Source organism: Vicia villosa, linkage group LG7 (assembly GCF_029867415.1).
Source record: "Vicia villosa cultivar HV-30 ecotype Madison, WI linkage group LG7, Vvil1.0, whole genome shotgun sequence".
Lineage (NCBI taxonomy): Eukaryota > Viridiplantae > Streptophyta > Magnoliopsida > Fabales > Fabaceae > Vicia > Vicia villosa.
Genome location: NC_081186.1, coordinates 105,009,598 through 105,029,581, shown reverse-complemented (window position 1 = coordinate 105,029,581; position 19,984 = coordinate 105,009,598). Strand labels below are relative to the sequence as shown.

General features: G+C 32.9%; 2 protein-coding genes across 2 annotated transcripts; both read right to left on the bottom strand.

Moving 5' to 3' along the window:
* Positions 1-5,880: 5,880 nt before the first annotated feature.
* LOC131618160 (peptidyl-prolyl cis-trans isomerase FKBP62-like) lies at positions 5,881-10,043 on the bottom strand. The gene is made up of 13 exons (XM_058889423.1): positions 9,662-10,043; positions 9,477-9,563; positions 8,681-8,941; positions 8,506-8,580; positions 8,336-8,416; positions 8,043-8,237; positions 7,835-7,930; positions 7,580-7,755; positions 7,104-7,226; positions 6,867-7,013; positions 6,648-6,775; positions 6,398-6,518; positions 5,881-6,222 (listed from the first exon to the last, which is right to left on the bottom strand). The coding sequence occupies exons 1-13, from the start codon at positions 9,846-9,848 to the stop codon at positions 6,172-6,174; spliced, it is 1,728 nt and encodes a 575-aa protein (XP_058745406.1). The 5' UTR covers positions 9,849-10,043; the 3' UTR covers positions 5,881-6,171.
* Positions 10,044-17,117: 7,074 nt separating this feature from the next.
* LOC131619907 (uncharacterized) lies at positions 17,118-18,678 on the bottom strand. Its single transcript, XM_058890945.1, has 7 exons — positions 18,616-18,678; positions 18,194-18,461; positions 18,014-18,104; positions 17,803-17,930; positions 17,607-17,724; positions 17,399-17,555; positions 17,118-17,156 (listed from the first exon to the last, which is right to left on the bottom strand). The coding sequence occupies exons 1-7, from the start codon at positions 18,676-18,678 to the stop codon at positions 17,118-17,120; spliced, it is 864 nt and encodes a 287-aa protein (XP_058746928.1).
* Positions 18,679-19,984: the final 1,306 nt, after the last annotated feature.

Genomic DNA, 19,984 nt, shown 5'->3' with positions numbered 1-19,984 from the left:
AAAAAAACATGTTTTACAATATACACCATTCGACCTTTGTTAGAAAAATTGTAAATGATTAACAAAATTACATACAAATAATCTACTACCTTATAATTGTTAAAATGTGCCCAAATTGTTTTTTAATAAAAAAACACCTTTTTTTAAATAAAAAAAATACAATTCACGCATTTTTGTTTATTTTAAAAATTGATAAATTGTCATTTATAATATCATTATTTTTATAATTCGCATAATTGATTTGTGTATGTTTTGTCATTAATTAATTGATTTAACTTTTATTTATATATTTTTTTAGAGAATCAGAATGAACTAGAGTTTTGAAGCATTCCGATAATGATAATTTTTTTTAAGGCGACTTACTTTTTCTGTCAGGTTCATTCCATCAATGTTAAATGATGCAAGATGACATGAAGCAATTTTATACCTCCTTTTAGCGTTCAGTATCACACTTTCACTTACCTGAAAAAACATATACTAACCCAATACCCATAAAAATATAACGAAGAGCTCTAAACAACGAGAAACCTAAACACATATCATCCCCGAACTCTTGAAAAATCAAGGAAATATGAAGATGATATGTGTTTAGGGCTTTTGTTTGCTTATTCTTCTTTTTTTTCTTTTTCATTTATTCTTCGCATATCTGATATGTCTAATATCACTAATCATGTTGTTGTTTTCGAGATATGTTAGAGGTTTAATCTCGTTGTTGTTATTTGAATTGAGATTGATGTTATATGTTTTTGTTTTTGTTAAGATATATACATTATATGTTTATTGAGATTGATGTTATAATTTTATTGTTGGTGTTGTTGTTTTTTAGTGGTTGTTTAATGTTAGTTGTTGTTTGGATTGAGATAGTGTTAGTGTTGTTGTTATTTATTGTTGTTTTTTAGTTGGTGATGTTATTGTCTAGTTGTTATACATAGCAAAGTTTTGAAACTTATATGTTTAGGGTTAAGTTGTTGTTATTAAATTTGAGTTTGAGATTGAGACTAAGATTGTGTTTTTTGTGATTCTTTGTGCAAGTTGCAACTCTCATCTTATTCCAATGAACATGTCAAAAGAATATTATAGTGACATAAAATACAATTGAGCTTATTATATCTAATATCGATTGTTTCTTTCACTAATTCCTCATTGAACATATAATCTATTAAATTGTTTTGAAAAATAATAATATGAAAAATTGTGTTGTACTTAAAACATATCTTACATTGATTAATATTGTTCTAGCATTATGCAGTTCATCATTCATCTCATATTCTTTAATTGTTAAAATATCTCCAATACTTCTAATTTTCGTTTAACTTTCTTCCACTCTTGTTGAATGAATTGAATAGGTATGGAAGAAAGTTGAACGAAAACTAAAAGTATTTGAGGTATTTTAATCATTTAAGAACATGAGATAAATGGAAGAAAGTTGAACGGAAAACTAAAAGTATTTGAGATATTTTAATCATTAAAGAACATGAGATAAATGATGAGTTACACGATGTTCGAAAATCATTAATTAGTGTAATTTTTTCTTCAAATACAATTTTTCATATAATTATTTTGTAAACCAATTTGAAAAGTTATATGTCAAGTCATGGCTAAATAACACAAGCAATTCACATTAAATATAAAAAACTTAAGCTTATTTTTTATCCTTCGGTTAAATTTCAAAATTGAGGGGATAGGTTTTTTCGCCATTTAAAAATTCCAAACCCAGGAACATTTCAAATATTCCATCGGTTATTTAGAAACAGAGGGGTAAAGTGTTAAGTTTTTATGTCTCCCTTTGTTACCTCGTATGTGTAACTGAGGTAAAACCCATTTCGAATTTGCGGTAAAGATATGTTTTTTATAGTAGTGCTTCATTCATGTTTTTCCTCTTTCCCGCCTACATCATTTCTTCTTCGTATCCCTTCATTGCAAAAAAAAAAAACATTTGTTGCAAACCTCCGCGTTTGTTTTCTCAATTGATGGTTCTTTCTTCTCGTTATCACTTCCCCCGTTGTTCACTACTCTATGATATTGGCATCATTCCCACCTTTATCGGCTACATCCCCACCTTCCTTCCTTCACCAACTACATACTTTATCTTCATACACCTTTATCAGAATATTTTGTGTTTGATTGTCACGGTGCTTCATTTTCAAATACCCTTTTCCATAATTATCTCACATATTTGTCATTTGATGGGTTTTGATTGATGATTCTGATCATTTGTGATTTAGATTTTTATCATGGATTATTTTGTTCATTTTACTGGACATTTTTCTGCTTAGTTTACAATTTAATTTAGGTATTTATCATTGATTGTGTTTTCTTGTTTTGATTATTGTTGTTGTACGTTTTTGCCACTTCTTTATGTTTTCAATGTTTTCTTCTATGTTTATGTTGTTCTTACAATTTATTTTTCATTGAGTGTGCTTTATTGTTGTTGTTGTTGTTGTTGTTTATTTTCTTTCATTTTTTTTCTTTGCTATGTGTTTACCGACGTTGATTATTTATGGTTTTATCATTCATAATGTTGTAATCTTTTATTTATATCTAACGTACTCAAAATCAATATCATAGTTGTTTAAAGATTATGAGTTTCATTCATTATCACCTTTGTTGCTTATTTGCATTCTTCCGTTCAACACATTGAATGCTTATTTCTTTTTTACTTTGTCAAGTTTTTTGTTGACCATTGTTGTCAGTTTTTTCAATTTAACATTTACGGACCCGATCCGTGCCTCAATCAAATACATATTATTAATGCTACAATGAAGGGATTTGGTGTTTTTGTTGTGATCACCACCAATGGAGGAAAAAGGCTCCCATACCATGTAATACGATTTCTTAAGATGTTAGGTTGTTGTATTCATATGTCATTCATTGTTGCTTTATAGTTTAAACTTTGTTGGTTTTAGTGATGGATTTGTGTCCATTTTTGTTATATCTAAAAAACCCTCAAATGTTGAATTATGATTTACTTCCTTTGTTTCAATGTTGGTAAAAGGCCATGTGTTCTTATGTTGACAAGCATAACATTAGTGATTTCTCCATTTTCGTCCCTTACTATGCTACTTTACTAATATTTTATCAGATTCATTTCCAAGCATGGACCCTCTGTCACTTTCCTCGTATATTTGGCAGGAAACTTGGTGATATCTACATTGAGGATTGACCACATGCTTACTCTCATATCATGCTCATATGGAATCAGGAAATAAAGCCATTTTGGATGTTTATTGACTGCACGGTAGGAATTGACATATGTTACATCTCGTACGACGATCAATGTTAGACGCGTCCTTTGGATGACAACCTTATATTATGAATGATTTTCTTGTGGGTCGTATCTGATGTATTTACATATGTCTGAGTGAATAATGCATCAGTTCAGGTTTCTTCAGTCTATTCCAAGACATCATTTTGTGCCTACTCCTCTATCAATTCATCATTGAGATCTTGATGCAATACTCGATTATTTCTATAATCACCCGATGCTAGATGATGCACGTAGTATGTCAACTCCTGATCCATGGGCTACTGTATTCAACTACATCTAATGGTTCGATAATGCGTACATTCTTACGCGACACAAGATGTTGCGAGAGCATCACCTAGGTCAGCTCATCAAGAAATGTTGGAAAAGGAGACTGCTAGGGATAACCATGCCTAAGACGTGTTGTCCGTTTATCGGCGCATTACGACGCTTGCGAGAGATGCCATAGAGAGAGAGAGAGAGAGAGAGAGAGAGATAGAGAGGAGATTTTAAGGAAGGTATATCTATTACGGCCACCGTACATGCCATTTTATCTGAGACACGAAATGCCTTGCAACAGACGGCAAAGGAGAAACAAGGGAGCGAGATATATACATTAATTCATTTGTATTTTGGTAACCATTGTATTATTTGTATTTTATGAACAAATTGTATATTGTGGTAACATTTTCTATCAATTGATTAATGTTCGAATTTATATTATTTTTTAAATTTATATATGACATCCTTGAATTACATTAGTATAATTAAGATGGTGTTAAAAAAATATAAATTTCAAGGCAAACTTGCTACCTATGACCCATATTCTAAATTCAGAGGATTTTCCACATATGCACTTTCGAAACATCCTATGTGTTATGCAAAAACACCATTCCATCAGTTGAGAATGATTATGAAGATTAGTATGGAGATGCACTTAGAGACGCACCCTACATAATTACAAAGATGCATATATGGACTAATTTTTGGCAAATATTGGGGTGAATGACTCACTTATGAAGTTTTGTGTTCATTTAAGGTGCGTTCGAAAATACAAATTCGAAATATGGAAAAGGCTGATTTCTAGTGTATTCATCCTCACTCCATGGAATGGATAAAGTAATGCCCAAAAACTTCATATTTTGTTTCCAAATGATTCTCATTAAATTGTGGACCTTCACTCAATATTGGGGCCAAAAATTTAGATCTCATTCTTAACTCATAATCTTTAGCAATATCACACCTAGACACACCCAACCAATTAATTCATAAGTAAATGAAAATGCCAAGAGGAACGTTACTCAAATGCAAAAAGAGCTTTTAGCTTTTCAGCTCGTATTAATAAAAAAGCTCTGTTTGGTAACTCTATTTTAGCTTTTAGCTTGTAGCTTTTTTAGTAGCTTTTAGCTTTTTTTTCAAAAGCTATTTGAAGTAGCTTTTGAGCTTGTAGCTTTTAGCTTGTGAGTTTTTCTTCCATTAATACCTTTATTATTTTAACTAAAATATATTATTACCCTCATTAATTAAAATGCCATTAATGTCATTTTGTATCTATCAGCTAATGAAACAGTTAATTTACCAAACAGTCACATTAGCTTATCAACTATCAGCTACCAGCTATCAGCTATCAGCTAGTTTTACCAAACAGAGCCATAGTCTAAAAAACCAACAAGAAATAACTTGTGCTCCGACAGAATAAAAGGAAATAATATATCATCTCAGTGGTAAAGAACCAAGAAAATATGAATACAAATTGATTTACGAATGACAATTCTATGTTGTAACTATGTTATTTTGTCAGACATTAAAATGGAAAATTTCTTGCAAGGATGGATATTGATCTGACAACCAACCAAGGTTTGGAATAAAACTAAACAACAGAGGTTTGAAATGAAACTAGAATTCAAGATTTCTTGCAAGGATAGATATTGATGTGGCAGCCAAGGTTTGGAATGAAACTAAACAACAAGGCTCTGAAGGAAATGGAGACTTCTTGCAAGGATAGATATTGATGTGGCAACCAAGGTTTGGAATGAAACTAAACAACAAGGATTTGAAGGAAATGGAGACTACATTCGAACATCGTGGTCTAACTTTTTTTTTTTTTTTAGCTTTAAACAACTTTTCAATGGATGACCATATATACTTGCAACTATTTTATGCATATTTTATGCATCATTGTTAATGACCATATATATTTGCAACTATTTTATGCATATTTTATGCATCATTGTTAATGACCATATATACATTGTTAAACCAGAGTGACCATTTTATGCATCATTGTTAATGACCATATATATTTGCAACTATTTTATGCATATTTTATGCATCATTGTTAATGACCATATATACATTGTTAAACCAGAGTGACCTAAATGGTCATTCCATAAAGTTATCCAGAAGACAATTTTTTTGGCTTTTTACTTCATGATGCAAGCATTACTTCTTTGGCTTTTTGGTTTTTTACTTCTTCATAATGTAAGCATTACTTCTGTGTGAAAGAATAACAAACTTTAAGGAAATGTTTAACTTCCAAGCAATTTTAGGGTTCATTTAAAACTATTTTGTTAACAGCTAATCATTTTTAGTTAATTAAATAAGTGAGTCTTCTTTCCCTCAAAACAATAGAGTAATAATACTATAACCAAGAAGACACAAATTAGGAGTATAAGTAGTATGATGGAGACACTTCTTTTTTCCATAAAAAAAACTTAAATGCAAACTAAACATGAATGTAGCCAACTAGCTCCACACACATTGCAGAATCCACAATGTCAATCATCTTTAGTCTTTCCTAAACACAATTTCCCCTATTCAAAACAAAATAACAAATTGTCCCAAATTGCCTTAAAACCCATCATAACTGTCTAACACCGATTAGGAAAAAGACGTTTTGACTCCATTGATTCCATTCCCATAGTGGTTTATGCCTTGCTGTCAATACTCATAGGTTCAGCATCCTTTGGTGCCGAATTCTGCATTTCAAATCAATGCAGAAGAATATCATAAATAAATATAGAAGATTAAACACTGAAACAAAGGAATAAATCATATTTTGATTTCAACTTGACATCATATGCACAGTCCAGAAGTGAAACTGTACTATTTAATACTTACATTACTAGTGAAACTGTACTATTTAATACTTACATTACTGTCAAGAGAATCCAATTTTTTCATTTTGCTGAACATATTTCCATAAAATTTTGCATCTTTCTTGTTGATCTCCTTCACCTTTTCCTTCAGAGTCCTATACTCCAGCTTCACATCCCTGGTTTTTAAATCAAAAAGCAATTTTATTAAACCAGATAAATTTAAACTAACCCAAAATACAAACTAATTTCTTTGAACCACACTCAATAATTACCCTTTTATTAAGCATTTTACTTAGAGTATTTACCTGTTGTTAGGATCAATCTCAAGAGCTTTCTTGATATCAAGTTCAGCTAAATCCAAGTCAGTCAACTGAATATATGCCTGAGCCCTTCTATAAAGAGCCTTCACGTTGGTGCTCTCAAGCTCCAGAGCCTGCTTGTCCATGTAAAAATAAGTTTTTGTTTTTTTGGTAAACAAGACCAGTGGTTTTCATTTTCAATAAGGTTGGAGACAGCAACCATACCTTTGTACATAATTTCTCCGCTTGTTTATAATCTTTCAACTTCAACTTGCACGCTGCATCGTTCAAATTACAAGCAACCTTCAAAGCCTTGGCACTTTTCTTCTCCTCTTCGCCAAAGGCAGTATCGTATTCTATGTACTTTACAGCCTGCATTATGGTTTCAGTATGAAACAATGTCTCAAAAAATATGCATTGAAGAAGGTGAAGGTGAAATATATCAAATGTATCTTTGGTTACCTTCTCATATCTTTTAGAAGCTCTTGCATATTTACCAGCTTTAAACAAGGCATTTCCTTCTTCTTTCTTCTTACCAGCAGCTTCTATCTTCTCTTCAGTATTCATGTCCCAGGACTCCTTATCCTAAAGGAAGTAAGGAATAATGTATCATTGCATAAAGAAAGCGGCAAGTAAGAAGGAAGAAAAAAAAAAAGACATCACTCTTATTTGAATCCTACTAACCAATTTCCTTTAGAAATTTGTAAACTTTCATTGAAAAGAGTAATGTTTATGTCTTGCTAACCAATGTTACATGCCTACATTCTTTCCAATGAATAAGTATAATATCTGTTTGTCGGTTTCTTCTTAATAATGTGAATTTTGTTACATTATAACAGCTAATGCTCCTTCAGTAATAGGACTCCTTACTCACTACATACTCACTACAGAAATGTATCGATGCACAATTGCCGAATATCAATAATTTATTTATTTACCTTTACGAATGATACTAGCTCAACCTCATAATGCAAGGTTGAATTAGGGGGAACCACTGCCAATTCCTGCTTAGTCTCAGTTGACCCAAAAGCATACTCAGGTGCAATGGTCAACAATGCTACCTCACCCTTCTTCATGGTTATTACAGCTCTATCAAGCCCATCAATTACTTGCTCTGTTAAATAGAGAAGACATTTGCTTTAGTTGGTATAAAAACAAGTTTATAGGAGGGAATGAACATCATGACAAATTACCATCATCTGTTTTGAATTCAAACAACTCGGCTTCATTATCACCATGACCCTTCTTAACAAATACAGTGCCATCTTGCAGCTTACCAACTAGTTTCACTACATAAATGCAAAACGATGAAAGACTATATCAGAATCTCTGCACTAAATCCATTTAAAAAACAACAGAAAAAAAAAGAAAAGTTAGTTATTGGCATTAATGAAGATTTACATTTCACAACAGCTCCCTCATTCGGACGTTCATATCCTTCTCCTTCCTTGACAATCTTTTTGATGACCTTCTTGTCATCAGTTACTTCAGAAACAGTCTTCCAAGAAACTAGCTCAAGTGTAATCAACAATGTTGCATTAGGTGGAACTGCAACCTCACCACCCTGAGCTGGTTTGCCCTTCTCACCAAATCCATCTATAACACAATTAAGAAAACCATACATGTCAAGAGTACTAGTGAGATTTTTAATAGAGAAAAAAGTGGTGTTACATAATCATCTCCCATAAACTTACATTGTGGCTTCACAGTCAAAATCACTTTCTCGCCCTTCTTCATTGTCTTAACAGCCTTTGACAATGCAGGACAAAAATGACCTGTCACATTGTAAGCATAAATGTAAGATATCACAGAGAACAAATGATCATCAGAGACAAAGACAATGACAAAATTAATTTGCACTTACCCTCCTTCACAGTGAACTCCACCCCATCAGATTTTCCAACAAGCGTTCCATCCTCAAGATGTGCTTCATACTTAACTGCAACACCACGAAAACATTTTAAGTTAACATAAATCAAATAAATAACAGGATCATCCATCCAATGAAAAATGAAATATTCAAGCAGCAAAATGTTTACCAAAGACATCATCAAGATCCTTAGGGTTTTCCCATTTCTCCCCCTCCTTAAGGACCTTCTTAAACAACCCTCCATCTTTACATATATCCTTCACACTAGTCCAAGACAGCAGCTCAACATCAAACTGTAGAGTAGCATTGGGAGGAATTGTTGGAGGAGAACCAGACTCCCCATAAGCCAACTCAGCCGGGATGGTGAAAAGGGCATTTTCACCTTTCTTCATGGTTATAATACCATCATCCCATCCTTTGATGACTTGCCCTGCAATGCCAACACTACACTTAGAAATACATCCAAACAGTGACTAAAGACATAGCTAGTAAGAGTATTGACCAAAGTAGCTTATGTTTGCCAAAAAAGGATTGCAATTGTAACGGTAAACAAACATGCATTTTTATCAAATTTAACAATTCAATAACTACCAATCAGAAAATGTCAAGGAATTGCATGTACATTTGGAAGGGACAGCCTAGTTTGGCTTATCTTATGACATAAGCTGTGGTGCAAGTGTTCTAGAAACCAGAGGGTAAACTTATAAACATATCTATAAGATGTTTTCAACTCATTTCAATAAACCCTCCATGATAACACATCAAAACAGCTCACAATTAAAATGTAAACAGTATACTTCCTTTACTATTAGATTAATAGATTATAAAAAAAGCTTATTACTCCTAAGCATTGTTATGATAAACCCTAATTCAGTAAGTGCTTAACTGAATTATGATTGTTCACACAAACATAACATAAATCATACATAGAATTAACAGATCCAATTATTTTCCAATGCACTCACCTTGTCCAAGAGTGAAGTTGAAAGGAGTTCCTCTATCTCTACTGGAATCAAACTTAGTACCATCAAGCAACGTCCCAGTATAGTGAACTACACATTAAAAAATTACACAAATAAAAAAATCAGAAAAATCATAATCCAATCCAATACAATCAATGAAGAACTATAGCATAGAGAAATCGAGGTACCGTGAACTTCATCGCCAACTTCGGGAGTGTCCCATCCTTCACCTTCTTTGAGGAGCTTTTTCTTCAGTCCCTGCTTACCAATTTCCTTCTCTTCGCCGACCTTGAGAATAGGATTGTCGCCGGCGCCGGCAAAGTCGAAATCGTCGTCCATCTGGTCAACCGCCGGAATATCGAAATCTTCATCCATGGTTCAGGGAATGTGAGAAATTGAGAAGTAGAGAAAATGCGGAGATTAGCGATTAAGAAATGGTTGGAGAAGTGAGAATGCGTGAGGTAGATGGAAATATAAAGAAGGAGGAGGGTAAAAATGGAAATAAATTGTTAAGGGTTCGAGAGAATTCTATAGCTGAAGTCACAGAATGAGTGAATATGTGTATTTTCCAGAATCAGGGTTTAGACTTTAGATGCTTCCAGATGCCTAAATTTTCAGATTTCTATTTTTTTGATAAATAGAAATCATTTTCTCTATTTCATTTTCATTATAATTTTTATACTTATTTTTAATTAAAATATTTGATTATATTACGTGATCTAATATGAAAAAGTAATATAATATACTTTCAAAATTAATACATCAAGCTTAATTAATAAATAAAAGACTAATTACAGTTTTGGTTCCCCAATTTTAAACAATTCACAAAATCGGTCTCTTATTTTATTTTTAAACAATTTTGGTCTCTTATCTCAGTTTTTGTCAAATTTTTGATTATGTGTTTTTTTTTTAGTTATTGGTGATGTGGACAATGTCACGCATAGGGCTGTTTTTGAGCTTGAAGAATCGGAAACCACCCAAGAATCGGATCGGTAGACTTATTCCATTGGACTGATTAAAACATATCATGGATCGGGAATGGAAAACAATTTAATTCGATTCTCGAATGAAGAACCGATCCAAATATCCGATAAGTAACTGAAACCCAATAATATAAATTCTTCTTTCATTTCATTTCCTCACTTTTTCTCCCTCCTTAAGTCATTCTCCCCCATGTTTCTCCTTCCTCCTCCTACCGGCGTACTCCTCCTTTTCCCCTCCCTTTTTATGATCAAGCGAAGTATCTTAGATTGTTGAGTGTTAGTAGTGTTACTGATTTTATATGTTCTTCATACGTGAATCGTGAGTATATCTGTTAGAATTGAGACTTAGAGTGAATCGGGCAAGACTTCTATTTCATAATCTTGTAATGTATTCAACCTATTCTATTTTTTATTTTTATTATACTTTTATTTATCTTTATCATGTTTGCATGTTTGATTTGATGAATCGTTCTTTAAACTGTTTCAATTTTAAACTAAAATGTTATGTTACATTTTCTGACCTAAATATGTTATAATTGTTAGGAGTTTGTAAATGCATGTTACAATTTTGACCTGAGTTTTGTGCTTTTCGTTTGATTAACAATAATAAAGACTAGAGCTTTTATGTTGCTGAGTTTTGTTCTTAATAAAGGTTCGTTTAGGATTTTGATTAGTTGTTTGTATTTTGTCTTAATAAAGTAGGGCTTATGTTGTTGAGTTTTGTTCTTATTTACTATTACATTAATGTTTGATTGATTGTATTTTCTTCCATGTCTTTTCAAGATTCCTCATTGACTCGAACCATGAATGATTTTATTGATATTAATATGTTTCTTGATGGGATTTTGGAAGAGGAGACAATGGATGGAGGTAACTTAGAGATTGGTGAGATGATTTATATAGAGCTTCCAGTTCCAACTGATAACACTGCTCAAAATACCACCACCGAAAATACTACTACTCAAAATAACACCACTTAAAATACTACTACTACTGATGGGTCAACCCCTCAAGGTGACCGAGATCAAAGTTCTCAGAGTTATAGAAATGCCTTTGGTAAAGCTCCTCGTCCCAAAAAATATGTTGTTCATGCTAAAATGGTGCTTGTTGAACAATCTGATGGCATTAAGAAGTGAAAATGCAGATGGTGTAGTAAGCTTTACACTTATGATTCGAAGCAGAAAAGTACTTCTAATGGTAAGAAACATTTAAAAGCTTGTATTCAGAGAAAGTTGAGGTTGAAAGGTAATATTGATAAAAAGGTTACATAGTCTAGGTTAACACATAGGTGTCATACCCCTAAATTTACCCTATTGTTTTTAACCTAATTCATAAAAGGTGTATAAAAAAATATAGAGGTGTCATTGGGCTTGACATTTAGATTGTCAAGCCCATTCCTTTATAAATCTTTGAGGAGTGGTGCATTCAAAATATAAAGGGGTGTATTGCTAAATTTGGTCCTTTGGGCCAGTTAGAGTTTAAGCCCATTTATAAAAAAATCTTGTTTTAAAATATAATAATAATATATTTGAGTTTTCAAACTTTTATAAATAAAATTTTATCATTATTAATATTATAATACTATTATTATTTATATATTATGCTTAATTGATTAATGATATTATTAGAGGGGAATTTAATTTATATCAATTATTTTATTATTCTAATTTAGTTTGTATCAATTATTATTATTTGTTATTTTTTTTTAGTGTTGACCGAGTTAACAAAGGAAACTAGGGTTTGTGACCCTGTTCATCTTCACCAACCTCAGACCTGCGGCGGCCACCTCCACCACCATTCACAAACCCTAAACTAACATCCAAGTCCAAATCCAAAAAAACGAATCAAAATAAAACATAAATGAAATCAAATTTTTATTAATTCGTGAATCAATTACAAATCAAACCCTAATCTAATTTACAAAATCAAATCAAATCTAAAACCTAAACAAAATCGAATCAACAATTGAATCATAATTTAAACCTAATAATCCAATCTTTCCTAAAACTAAACTAACCCTAATGTTATAAAACCAAACATAAGAATCTAAAGAATAAGACGAAAGAGAGAAATCTGAGAACCCTTACTTCAATCGCTGCGAATCCAAACCCTTCATCGCGGGCTTGGCCGAATCACACCTGCAAACAGAGAAAGAGGGGGGATTAGCAGAAGAATTTGGAGCTTACACGATCCAGAAATTCAAGACAAAAGGTAACCCGAGCCATTTAGCTTAGATCTTATGTCAATTGAATGCGTGTTTGGTTTGTGTTGATTGCATTTTTTCTGGAAAATTTATGGGGTTAGAGTTAAGGTTCTTCAACTTAGGGTTAGGGTTCATCGGGTTTAGGTTAGGGTTCGTAGGGTTCATGTTTTGGGGTTGAAGATATGGTTAGGGTTCTCGTTTTTCTGGGTTTTGGTATGAAGGTCACGGTGGGAAAGATGAAGATCTTGAAGATCTTCATCTGGGTTCATGTTTTTGGGCAAGACTAGGTTGAATGTACGAGTCTCACGGTTGAAGTTCAACCGGAGACTGGGTTTCAAGGCGGCCTAAAGGGTGGTGGACGACTGCTGGGAGTCGCCGGTTTCTGGGTTTATGCATTTGAGAGGGAGAACGAGAGAGAGAGAGAGAGAGAGAGAGAGAGAGAGAGAGTTAGAGAGAGAAGAAAAACAAGAAAATGAAACAAGATTGGAAGAGGTTAGGGGATAACCCCCTTATTTAGCCGTTAGATCCTCGTCATGTGGCCTCGTGATGGCCACATGGTTTGCACACAGACTTTGATCTGGTGCGTACATGTACCATAGACCCTTACTCAAACGCGCATGCAGACCCTTAGATATTGATATCCCAGATCAAACGGTCACGATCCTTCAATACCACTATAATACCATGCACACGCCCTCACCCTGCCCAAACGGACTTTGAGTCTATTTGGGCCAGCCCAGTTAATATTTACACTCGCAGTTTACTAACCTTTCACAGAACTACACCCCCGTGCGTTTTGTTTTTTTAAAAAATAATTAATTGTTTTAACAACAGGATTAATTTTAAATAATTGTTATTTGGTTCGATTATATTTAATAGTCGCGTTGATTAATAATATTTCTTCTGATTAAAAATATTCAAGTTAACATTAATAATTTTATATAATTTTATATACACAATTGAGGTTTAATTCGTTAATTGTTTTAATTGAATTAATCGATTACGATGATTAGTGGCAAAATTAATTTTTGTCAAGCTAATTTAGGTTAGGGCCAATTTACTAATTATTTTGATCGAATTAATCGATTGTGATGATTAATAATAAATTATTCTATTGACTTTAATTTAGATAATCTATTCAAAACATGTTCAATTGGCTAAGGGTTTTAATCGAATCAATTGGTTAGGATAATTAGTAATAAAGTTAGCTTTCTTTTAATTTGTTAATTATGTTGATCAAGTCAATTGATCAATGCGATTAACAAAACTTCACAAAAATATTAAATGGGGTTGTATGCCATATAATAAACCTTTAACATCTTCACAAACTACGAATTACACAAAATTGTGATTGATTGCTAACTGCGTACTGCAATTGATTTAAAATACACTTCTAACATACAAACTTCAAATGCATACAATCTCAAAAACACCAACATACCCCGAACTACGTAGAATCTGATCCTCCCTAAGGAGGTACGTAGGCACTTAATAACCAAGGCGAGTCCTCTTCCCCAAAATTTCAATAGGTTAATGTATTACCCTATTAACTATTTGTCACCTTTCTTTACGTAGCCACAAACATTTGCCTTAAATAAGACCTTAGGAAAGGGTTAAGGGTGCCTAACACCTTCCCTTGACCTGATTATAATAACTTGCCCAAATATTTAAACTTCGTAGGATTTCCTATTCGCCCTGGTAGAGTAGGTGGCGACTCTAAAATACAAGATTTTAGGGCAGGTTGCTACCGTAAGTTAGAAAAATTGTTCCTTTAGCTTTTCGGTTTGAAAAGGCTATTCATACTATAAGAGGGTAAGAAGTCTTTTCATTGGATGTAAAGGGTCATCGAGAAAAGTATCGTTCGCCATAAAATTGTCCCTACCATATAGAGGGCAAATAGTCTTTAGGGAAGGATATAATAGTCATTTTAAGGCAACAAGCGAGGATACCTTAGCAATGGGACAATCATCTTATTTCTAAGGCAGCATCGAGGGACAAAATCTTATGATGATGAACGGAGAGTAACATTTGTTTTGCTTAGGTATCCTCGGAATCGAGGGACTTGACTATTTCAAAATTGTAATTGAAATACAACAAGCAACAAGGCAACAAGAGAGGTTACCCCAAAGGTGTGTGTCTGGCACAATCACGTGGTTAAATTCGAATATTTATCTTGTAAATTAGTGATGCTAATTCAATGAACAGACTTGCACTCCCTAGGATTACTAACCACGCAGTTAATATCATACAAAAATTAAAGGCAGAGAATATAAATTCCTACGCTATTACAATAAACACTTGTGGGCAGAAAAATAAAGGCATAAAATATAAATCTAAACTATTACAAGAAAACTTATTGTGACCTATACATAGTTTCTAGAATTTAAATGGCAGTAAATAAATTAAAATAAAGGCAGCAATTTAAATAAATAATTAAAGACATGCGACATACACAGAGCATGAGATGAGGAGAAAAATCACGAATGAAATATAGGTTTAGAAAAATTAGGGTTAAAAAACCCCAGGGTTAAAAACCTAATGGCAAACCTGAAGGAAAAAAGAAGAGGGTAAAAAACTAAGTCTACAGTTTGATAGACAACCCTTACATTGTTGATATGATTCTGATAAAAAAACTAAACCTGATTAACTAAAAAATAAGCCTAAATTGATTAAACTAATTAACCTAAATATTATTTAACCTAATTAATTTAATCATAATTAAGTTCTAAATTAAATACAAACTTAGCCTAAATAATCATCCTAATTATTAATTAATTAAATACTATGTACAATTACTAAATTGATTAATTCACTAATTTAGATTAAATAAATAAATTAACCCAGTTAAAACTATTTATTTAAAATCCTAAATTAAACTAGGTGAAAGCTAATCCTAATTTAAATTAATGGTTGGTTGACTAATAATAGGTTGATAAATAATGGGGAAACAATAAACACAAAAGAAAGAGAGAGAAAAAACAAGAAAAAGAGAATAAGGAAGAAAAGTTAGCTGGGCGCAGGTGATTCTATGTGACGCTTCCAGAAGGGTGTACCATGGAGACTGCAAGCTGGATCTTTGGATTTGCATCTAGTGGAGATCTTATGGTGAGGGGCGATGGTACACCATGGGTGTGCGTTGATCTGAAGCGCTGGATTAATGTCCAATTGAATTGAAAAATAAAACTGTAAAACCTAGGTATCGAACCCAGGTCTCTTCTCTCATCAATAAACGCTTTTGTCAATCGTGCTGCCAAAGTCAGTTGATACTATAACAATAGGGAATAATAAAATAGGAAAACAAACTTGATTGGTGAATTCAAACAAAAGAGTCAAATTGGGCCCCATGCTTGTGGACCAACCAATCGCTGAGGGAGAGAAGATGTTGCAACTTTGACTAGCCAATCACAATAGGAGAGAGAGACAGACTCATTGGACCAGCGAATACCAAGACGCCACGCCTGCAGTCCGTTTATCAAACCACTGTGCGTGGTGGTTACCACCATCGTTCCCGATCACTCCAGTCGGTCGACTTGCATGAACCAATGAAAAACAAAGCCAAAGCCACCCAAATATACTAATTTGATAGCTGCGAATGCAATGGTGGGATTATTTTTTCATAATAATGCGTGTAACTACGAAGACGACTCTTCACAAGCTTTAAACCCTAAACATAGCAACGACCATTTGGATGGTGCTCAGAATATTTGGTTACAACAACGATTGTCCACTGTTAAAAAAATTGTTAACTAAACTTACTATTTTTAAGTTTTTAAGTGGCGTTGTCCTCCACAACTGTCTTTTACTCCAAATTTCAGACTTATTATTCTTACTACAAAGTCACTCTCCCTCCATGCGTATCAATCTTATTAGAATGTCATCCTTCCTCTATGGGAGTGGGTTTATTAAATAATTATAGTTAACTATTCAAGTTAGCATAATAGACTTTGAATAATAGTCTTTAATATTCAATTTAAAATTTGATTAAACGAAGTGAAAAACATATTGTTAGCTTTTCTTAACATATATTGTAATACCACATATCAGGTGCAGTTATCGTGCATAGATAAAAATCTATGCACCATGCATAGATTATTATGGACCATTGGATCAAATTCTAAATATCAATTGTTATTACTCAATACTCAATACTCACCACTCAATACTCAATATTCAATACTCAATATTGGATTAAAAATATGATCCAATGACTTATGTAGGCTTATGCATGGTGCATAAGTAAATCCGTATGCATATTAGCCAAAGCCCCACATATCTTCTTAAATGCTTTATTCTTTGTCAATGAAGACAAATTGAGTATTCAGATAGATTCTCATGGTAAACTTTTCATGCATGATATTTATTGGTTAGTATAACATTGTTACATTGTTTTTATTCAGACTATGCTCATATATGTGTACAGTTAGATCTGACTAACCTTTAGTTGTGTGATTATTTACTTTATTTCAAAAGTTCGTCAACACATATTGGTCTTCGAAACTGTAATAAAATTTCAAAAAACTGATATACGAATAAAATTAAATGGTAAGCATTAATTTCAAAACCTCAAATTACTTTAATAAGGCAATACCCAAAGTAATGTCGAAGAAAGCCTTCTTTAATCTTTTTAGAGTATAATGTGGCGATGAGTGTTAATTTTCCAGTGGGTTTAAATGGTACCCATAAGTTTGACTATAACTAAGATGGAGGTTTAAATGGTATCCAACAACTTCCAAACATACAGTTCTAAGTTTTATAATATCCCCAATAGGCATTACAACAGCCTTTGAAAGCAATTTTTGTACAGGAGTCATCTGTTGATTTTCAGAGTTCTGTGTTGAAAGCTGTGAATTGGAACCCTCCTGGCCAGACAACGTAATCATGGAATCCTTCGGAAAACTGTCAAACGAAGACAGTAATGTAACAATCACATTGCATAAAAATTAAAACCACACAACAGCAAATCCAGGGAGCATACCTTCTATAAACTCTTTCATCGGCAGCAAATCAGTATTCAGACCAAGGACGGTAACATTAAACGTGTTTGTCACGGACAGTGGAAACTTACCTATTCAAATAGAATGTTACATAACCATCTATATCAAAATACAAGGATATCTAACACCAAACTTGATCAATTACTAACCCTGTTCCTTGACTTTAACATATTGGATCATAACAAAAATAGGACCAGAATCATCTCCGCGCTCCTGCTTGAACTTCATGAATTGTTCAGCATAGGATTCCCAAAGCGTGCAATTGATAGTATTCTCACTGAAGAAATAATACAAGCCATGTCATCTACATAGTCACATAAGATATGTTTGATAAATTATACAATAAATATGAATACAAACCCCCCGTCACGCAACATCATGTTAATCTGCTGCTTCCGGGCACCTGATGTGGTCTGTGAATACCCAATACTTTCCACCATACCAATGACATCTAAAACACATACAGCCAAAAAAACCTTAAAATGAAACAACACATAAAAAACAAATCCAGTCAAACAGAATAGAGATAAAATATTCTACCTATTAGCACATCCTTGTTAAAGTTGCCGTTTATTATATCAGTAAATCTAGTAAACACCAACGGCTTTGGAGGTATTTCAGCGTTGTTATCATCCGTAACCGTAGTGCCAGCAGTAAACTTCAACATAAACTTATGAGACGAAGGTCTGATAGCCGCAACATTAGCCTGAACCTCAAAATTGGAAACAGTGTAACTATGATCCAAGACCATTTTTTCAGAAAAAAGAGATGCATGCGGTGCAGGAACAACAACATGTATGTCACCACCCTGGAAAAAACATTAAAATCAAACATACAACAAACCAAAAACAATATATGTAAAAACAACCTAACAATTCACTTCATTACCGATACATCAACAAAAATCATCTCAAAATGCTCCCTCTTGTTCGAAACAACTGTCCATTGTGGTGCACACGAACAGAAACTTTCCAAAGTTCTTTGTTGTCATTGATGTCACATATTTTTGCTAATGGTCTTGCCATATTGGACACTGGTATGATACTGCAGAAAAGTGTAGCCAACCAATACTATAAATAACAAAACCATGTAGGAGTTACAAACTCTTCATTCCACTCTTCATTACATAACCATAACCGATGCTGAAGCTGAATGGAAAGAAGCATATAAAGTCCTCATTAAGTTCTGCTTGTAACATATAATAATGGAGCATAGAAGCTGCATGGACAAACCGAACTTAATGCCAATGACATGAGACATCAATGGTGGAATATGGAACAACATACCTTCATTAATCATCAAAATTACACATGGCGCATCAAGAAGAAACAAATTCTGCTCTAAGACTAAGCCACTTGGCAGCACCACATAGAAAGTTCAAAAAGATAGAACTTTCTTATATTATAGATAAGGTTTCATTGCTCAACTCTAAGTGAGGACAGTGTATCGTATAAATCAAATACATTTTTTTAATATTGGTAAAAAGTAGGGCACCAAAACAGGTTGAGCTCGTTAGGTATGTCTGTTTTATTTGTATTTTAGTGCGGAGTGTGTCAAGAGTTTAGGTTGTACTCTTTCTAATGTATGTTCCGATTCGTCTTGTTTTTTTTTTCCGAGTTTTTATGATCGCATACATTAATATAAATTTTTGTTTTTTAAGTTTAAAATATGCAGTGTCCACGAATCCATCCATCCCACACTCACTTTAATGCGAGATTGAGTAAAATTTTAAACCTACACTCTAAACTCTAAACTATGTCTACCCCATTTTATTTAAACAAAACATCACAATAAAAATTTAAATAATTAAAAATTATGTTAGATTATCATATAAATAAACTAAAACACATAAATATGTTGTGTTAATATATGGTAAAATCATAAATTTCAATCTAAACAAAATAACCGAGAAAAAACATAAATACCACAAGTACAATACATGTATTTGGTATGTATTTGGTACGGGTGTGTATCCAGTATTTAAATGTTACAATTTTAAAAGTACGTGTTCACCGTTGACACAATTTCCTTTTTTCTAAGTTATTGAAATGTAATTTTGGTCTTAACAAGATTAATTACCTTAGACATGTCGTTTCAGGCAACGGAGTGGATATGGATCAAACTAAGGTCAAATTTGTGTTAGAATGGCTTATCCCTATCAACATTAAGTAATTCCGAGATTTTTTAGGACTTATGGATAACTACCGATTATTTGTCAAAAATTATGCTTCCATTGCCTCGCATTTCACCGAGATAGGATCATCTCCATTTTTTCTCTCCATTTTTCTTCTCCATTATTATATTCTTGTAGCATATAAAATGCGTAAAAAA